At 40.0% G+C, this 7309-nt stretch overlaps 1 protein-coding gene across 2 annotated transcripts; it reads right to left on the bottom strand.

The window, feature by feature from the left end:
- Window positions 1-602: 602 nt before the first annotated feature.
- On the bottom strand, window positions 603-6424 carry pax1a (paired box 1a). 2 transcript variants are annotated; one of them, XM_075488041.1, is made up of 5 exons: window positions 6116-6424; window positions 4819-5448; window positions 3721-3854; window positions 3017-3230; window positions 603-2579 (listed from the first exon to the last, which is right to left on the bottom strand). In XM_075488041.1, the coding sequence occupies exons 1-5, from the start codon at window positions 6117-6119 to the stop codon at window positions 2482-2484; spliced, it is 1080 nt and encodes a 359-aa protein (XP_075344156.1). In that variant the 5' UTR covers window positions 6120-6424; the 3' UTR covers window positions 603-2481. The 2 variants fall into 2 exon arrangements, with proteins under 2 accessions (XP_075344156.1, XP_075344155.1); XM_075488040.1 differs by lacking the exon at window positions 6116-6424 and adding an exon at window positions 5862-6061.
- Between the last annotated feature and the right edge of the window lie 885 nt (window positions 6425-7309).

Below are 7309 nucleotides of genomic sequence, written 5' to 3'. Positions count from 1 at the left end.
TTAGTTGTTTTAGGAAATACTGTAATGCTAATGGATTTATTATTATTATTATTATTATGTCTACTGGAATTGTTAAAACCCTTGAAGCTGATTTGACTGATCAGGCTTATCACTGTTTAGAAGAAAATAGATATGATCAATAATCTCCCTGGATGACCCTCATTTCCACCCAATGAAAACAGGGCATTTTTATCTGCCTGAAATTTTAACAGGTCTCAGCACAGTGAACCATAAAGGCATGCTGTTTATTACTTTTTTGAACGCTTACTAATACCAAAAGGGACTTACATGTGAGGAATAACATTTCAGTTTCTGTGCACTAAATAACCCTGATATCAACATTAATTACTAAATCTTTATTTGAGAAATGGAAATACATCATACAAAATATTCCGTTTGCCTAAATCTGACATAATAAAGCAGTTTTCTTACTGTAGTCACAAGGAATATGCTGTTAAAAACAACAGATATGCTCTTCTTACTTAACCAGACTAAACAGAGGCTGTCACCAAATGTGTTCCACGCATTCTCCCTGACTCCACAATCCTGCCTCAAGATACAATAAAAATGATGCAAGTCTGATAAAGTACAAGGGCAGCAAATTCAAGTTGTAAGAATTTAAATCTGAGTTGGTTTAGTTACATACGTGTTTCATGCTCATTCTGGTTTCCTGAAAGGGAATTTGGTTTCATTTTCTGACAAACATTATGTTTAATTTGTTTGGGCAGCTAAATAATCAGTATATTAAGCAAATGGCCTTGCAAGTCATTTAAAAAAATTACCACACTTTTTTAAGGGTAGTATGTTGTACATGTGATTTTCTTATCCCCCATAGGCCTATGTCTGCACTAAAAGATCATATCATAAAATCTTCAACATAAACTGCGCCTTATGTGGCCCTTTTCTACGGAAGGGAAGTAATTCTTTCAAATGTAAAGAACATGACAGCAATTTCACTGCAAGGATACCTTATATGAAAAAAACAACCTCTGCACTTTACAAAACTGGCCCAAATTCAACTTTTCAGGTACCATTTAAGCTTATTGTGGATGAATTGAGCGGAAAACAAGCACAGCAAAAAAAATCGCACATAATAAATGGTCACTTAAATATTGCAACCAATATTCAGAGGACCGCGGTTCAACCTATCAGGAGAGCTGTCTTCTCGTTGGAGCGGGTGCTGCACAAACAGGCCACAGGAATAAACAGTTTACACAGCGAGGGAGAGGGCAGAGTCAATAGGCCTGTATGGGAAAATCCCCGTCATTTCTAAGCGGGATAACACATCCTCGAGGCTCCATGTGGGTGGAAAGGGCTGTTAGCTGCCCTCCTGTACACGCCGTTCATTAAGGTGTACGTTCAGCCCTAAGATTTCCATCATGGCGAGTATCAATTACAACTCAGATAGCATCAGCGAAGGCGCCCAGCCTGTGGAGCGCTCCATGCACGAGTAAACAAAATTACGTTTCCCACTAAATAGTTGTCTAATCATTATCGACATTAGGGCTCAGTTCAAAATAAGAAATGCTCTTATTTGAGGCGGGCTAAACGTCCTTTCATTTATCCAAATCTCTAACAGTCACTGGAAGGCAGAATGCCACATTCAAAGCGAAACTCCCTGCAGAGCAGAGAAAATAAGTATCTATCTAACCTCCATCTAGACATCTGCGACTGGCGGGACAGACCTTTACGAGACGGCCAAAGTCACTCTTTGCAATTAGTGACGTTTAATTCCTGACTGTCAACAGCGTAATGAGCAAACTGGCCATTGAGAAAAAAACACTTACGTTTACAGAAAAAAACTCTCATATCTCTCATTTTCATGTCTTTACATTGATATCAGTTTCCTTATGAACAACTTCCGTCAAAAAAGGATGCTTAGGGATTACACTTGGTGCCATTTCATGAATCTGTATTGAAAGACTAAAACAACAGAATGGCATTGAAGATTGCCTTTATTTTTTAATATTTACAAGGGATTTATAAAAATATATAATTAAAGCTTTGGCATATATTTTACATTTAGACAATTTATATATTTTTTTCACATCATCAAGTCACTGCAGAATCGAGATCATGGCCACAAATTAGGCTAATATGATATAGCCTATGTCGAATTACAGAATAGCCCTTTTTTGTATATAACAAAACATCAATGACAGAGTGGATTTACACAATTTTGGTCCTGCAGTCTCCTTTAGATATGGCCTAGCAACATGAAACATTTCAACTGAAAAAAAAAAAAAACAGAACAACAAAAGAAAAAACTATCAACCAGTGATGGAAAACACTGATACATCCATGCAAGCTTACATTCAAATGGCCACAAAGACCGATAGCCTAAAGCTACTGGTAAAGCATGTGAATAGGCCTGTGTTTGACTGTCAACCACAAGCAAGCTGTTTGTGATCACTTACTGTTGGAGCAGTTGAAATGAGTTCAGTTAAATGTGTCTGGTAATTAAGGTGTTATAAGTCCCGGTTATGATGACGAGGTAGGGAGACTGAGTCCGTGCACACTGTTCAAGTCTTCATGTTGCTGCTGCTGCTTGCTCAGGGGACTGGGAGGTTTTCTGTCTCCTGTAAGACACAAATAAGAAATACATAGGGGGCATTTGAATGCTACTTCACAGAAAAAGCATTTCCTCTTAGAAAATAATACAATGAATGTGATTGTTTGGGCAGAATTGGCATTGCTCACATTAACAGTGCTCACAAACACATCATTATTACAATCTAAAAAATAAAAAAAAGTCAAATCCATGCAGTTGCATGTTGTTAAAATTGTCTTGGGTCACTTGTCAAGGTTAATGATTGGAAATTCACCAAGAATTGGACTTTATTTTTTAGATTTTTGATAAATGTTCACATTCGTTCTGGTATTTTTTTTTTTTTTTTTTGTGAAAGGGTGCGTGAGTGAGAAGAAAAATGGGTGAGGGGCAGAGACTGCGGATATACCTGATCAGAAAAAAATAAAACATTTATTATGGATAATAATAAACATTTATGCTATCTACCTTCTCGGGATTGATGCTTGAAGGCCATCGCCGAGTGGATCTCCCCTGCGTGCATGCTCATCCCGCTGCCCGGGTGGGACAGGGCCGGACTCTGTGGCTGCCAGTGATGGTGGCCCGGGGCCACGTAGCCTCCTGCTGGCCCATTGTACACCCCATACTGGTTGGTTGGAGAGTAGGCACACGCCGATACATAACTGGACAGTGTCGAGGAAGGCTGCAGGAAACCAGATGATTTTTTTTTTTTTTTTTTTTTTTAAAGCTGAAACAGCAGCACTATATAGACGTGTGTTTGGTTTGGATAGGCAGAATAGAAATACACGAGTTTAACTATGATTTGATTTGCAATAAAGGGTTAAATTAGGCAGAACAAAAAGCGTCATTAGAGTATGAGGACAGCCATGTTTCCATAAGCAGTCATTCTCTTCCAAAACAAAATACACATTTAATTAATAAAATCCTGCCAGGATGGTAAAAATGTCGTGAAGCAGAAACCGTACTTTACTATTTAATAGTCCCTTGTCGCAACTTTGACACAGATCTAAGAACAAACAATCTGCTCATGAATTTAGGCCCTAAATCCATTAACTGCTTTTCTACAAAGAATAGAGCACCCAATAAACACAGCACAGTGTAATCACACACCTAGTCTTCGTGTGAAAATATTTTTCTTTCCTTTTTAAATTTTTTTTTTTTTTTTTTCTTACCTGAGGATATTTTAAGTCAGCCTCAATGGCTGACTTGTCAATCCCGCCGACAGTGTGAGGCGCTGGGAAAACTGCCCTGTTGACACCGCTCCACTCCTCCATTTTTGGTGGATATCCCTCCGCCCCGGCAATAGCTGGATTAAAAACATTAGTTTCAAATCAAATGTGTGTAAAATAAATAAAGAAATAAAATAAGAAAATAAGAGCAGAATGAGTATAGTCCCATTTACACTCGTGAATAATTGTGCACAGTTCAACTGTTTTATCAGCTCTCGTCTTATCTCAAACACACTTCATTCTCAAAACTCCAAATCGCTCTGAAATTGTTTTATGTTTGAGTTAATCAAACAAGCGTATCTTATAATATCTTAATTAGTGTGTGTTTTTATTTAGCTGCATAAAAGTGTGTGATTCCAGTGTGCTCCACGACTAAGAGTTTTTTTTTCCATCTTAAAAAGGTGCGAAGTTTTTAGAAAACAGCAGCAGTTTCTCATCGCTAGTCTTCTCTGATTGAAAGATAATTTTCAGTGATTGTCTCGAGCTGTCCCACACTTGTTATCACTGATCTACATAAAAACATATATATTCTTGAGTACTCTCTTCATCAGAAAACGTATTTTCTTATACTTATTTATTTATACTTTTACGCACAAGTTGAATAAATCATATAGAATCGATATGTCAAAAATAATCACTACGATACTTCGACTTAAGCGTGGATAAACACACAATAAAAGGCCGGAAAAGCAAGCGAAAATGCATGTATTGACTAACTGAGGGATCAGGTTGGATATAGCAGGTGAACAAGGTGTTTGCAAATGCATCATCCCATGAAAAGGCCTATTGAGAGTGGCCTTACTGCGTTCTGGATGAATGGTAAAATGAAGGCCTGTATAACTATTAATGGACATATTGTCCTTGTCTAGCCATAACAAGTTGTACCGAGGGATATTGAAATTAATCGTGCAGAATAACACAGGAAAAAGCGTCTGGTTATCAAGCTCGTGTTTTGAGAACAGTGAGAGGTAAACACTTGTGGCACTGAGGAGAATAGGCCCAAGACTGCACCGAGCATGAAGTGTTTGTTTTTTTTCTCACCTGAAGGATCCATGAAGGCTCGTATTCCGAGGATGTTGCTGACGGTGTGTGGCGAAGGCCAAGCCCTGGATATGCTCATATGTCCAGCAGTCACCGGTACTCCAGGGGGGCTCCCCATTTTAGTGCCAGTGGGTGACATAGTGTTGGGGTAGGAATAAGGGTATATGTGGTTGTAGGAGAGCCCGGCCTGCGCGGAGGCTTGCTTACTGCTTTCATACTGGTTAGGCTGGGAGAGATTTCCAATCTTGTTGCGTAAAATCCTGCTGATTGAGCTAACAGACGGGACATTGTATTTGTCACAAACACCATCAGCCAAAAGCCTGTCCCGGATCTCCCAGGCAAAGATCCCGGGGTCATTTTGTTTGTATTCCCTGATATTTTTCACCACGTTCGGCGTTGTGACCCGTGGCTTGCTTCCCCCGATGGCACCGGGCAAGATGGAGCCCGTCTCGTTGTACCTCGCTAAAATCTTGCTCACGCAGCCGTGGGAGACTCGGAGTTGCCGGCTTATATCACAGGGTCTGATCCCGAGCTGTGCCAGTTCTACTATTCTTAACCGAATGGCGTTGGGCAGGGGTCGCCCATTGACGAACACACCGCCTAGTTGGTTCACCTCTCCATAGGTTTGCTCTGCAGGAGAAAAGATACACAAGAATGATACATTTAACTCCTACAAATGAGCAAATATGTCGGATAAGTAGAAGCAATAGAAATGTACTGACTATTGTCATACATTCACGCGTGATTTATTTTCGTAAAACAATTCTACTTATTAAACACTATTTAAATGAACAGCCTTCATCCATGTGAGAGTCCAGCTGTAATTTACACTACAAACTGAGGTTACAGTTGCACATGACAGCCCACCAGGAATCGGTAACCCTTGGTTTGAAGCCGCTATTTTCCAACAGTGCAAAAAATGTGCAAATTGTTTGGTTGGCTTTGCTCTCCAACACCCTTGCGCACACAACAAAAAAACCCCAACAACATTAACTATGGCGAGTTTGAAGAATGGACACTAAATTCTTCACAGAAATACTAGCCGTATAATTGGTGGTGTGGTTCCATTTACGATTCAGAGCTTCAAACAGTCATTCCTGGATCGTAGCACTGGAAAAGTCCACTATGAATAAAGCTGACAAGCTGTCGCCAAAAAAAGAGTCCTCTCCATATGCACATTAACTGAACTTGAAGAGAGAAAACAAATGCGTATTTCTGTCTTTACGCAGGCGTGGTGAGTCTGGTTACGCTTCCATAGGCTCCCTGCCACTGAAGCATGCACACGGTAAGGGCTTACCCATTTGCCTATTTGTTTCGAGATGCTGGGAAATATAGGTGTCCCTTCAAATGGCTGAAAGCGTCCGAGCGTAGTCAGAGAAGGAAGGGGAGCGAGAGGAATGAGCCCCAGAAGAGGAAAAGGTGGACCTCTCGTAATCTTGTCCGACTGCAACGTGCTCCCCTTCTTTTTTTGGAAACAAGTGGCTGCAACGTACAATGGCACCAAAGTGATCTTCATCCGATAAATACAAATTGGAGTTATCCCGGGGAGTCCGGAGTCTGCTGGAATTAATTTGACGCGTCCTCCACGTCAATCTTTGCTGTTATACGCCGAGCCACTGCTTTGGTTTCATTGGTTGTTCTGCGCTGGAAACGCTGTCAGCCAATACAAACCCCATCCGGTTAGAGCCGTGCAGCCTCCTTGAATATTTTGCATAGGGGAAGTGGTGGAGTGGGAAACGTTTCATCCAACACGCAACCCTCTGGTAAGACTTTAAACATAATGTGAGATAGAGTCAGTGGAGTGAGTGTGGAGAGTAAACCTTCCTGAATTTGTTGACAACATTCTCAGCTTCAAATATATTTAATTCTCCTTTCAAAATGGACTTTAACATCGGGAACGTATCTTTTCTTTTCTTTCTTTTTTTTTGGAGCGCGCATTGAGTTTATGCCATTATTATATACATAATAAATCTGTCTTTTCAGGCGAAGAATTTGCATGTTGTACTTTTTTATTTAGGTCACATTTATTGGATCATCACAAAATATGCAGCTTGTTAAATAGATATACATTTTAAAGTCATGCGTGGCTGGAGGATGCATTCTTTTAACAAGCAATTTATTTATTAGAGTGACATCAATAAGCCCCAAATTATTCTTCAGGATTGAGGTGGCATCTTATACCAACTTATAACATCAATTTTTTTGTTTCTATTTTCCATTTATTGCTAATATAGTGATTTTGTTTACTCGGAAAATCCCAATTGATATTTCTGTATAACTTATCACAAATAGACCATGTAACAGAGCAGCGTTCGGCAGATGAGGTGTGATCCTTCTGAACCGAGTCATTGGACCATCACAGCAAAGTCAAACTTGCACACCACCAGCCTGTGTTTTTATAAGCCAGTGTTTGGGCATCAAAGATGGGAATGGTCTCATGTAATCGATACCTCTGTAGATCGCAGAGCTCCCAGACTATGGGATATCGACT

The sequence above is a fragment of the Odontesthes bonariensis genome, chromosome 17 (genome assembly GCF_027942865.1).
Source record: "Odontesthes bonariensis isolate fOdoBon6 chromosome 17, fOdoBon6.hap1, whole genome shotgun sequence".
Taxonomy (NCBI): Eukaryota; Metazoa; Chordata; class Actinopteri; order Atheriniformes; family Atherinopsidae; genus Odontesthes; species Odontesthes bonariensis.
The sequence above is the reverse complement of the archived record's forward strand: the minus strand, read 5'-3'. Positions and strand labels throughout refer to the sequence as shown.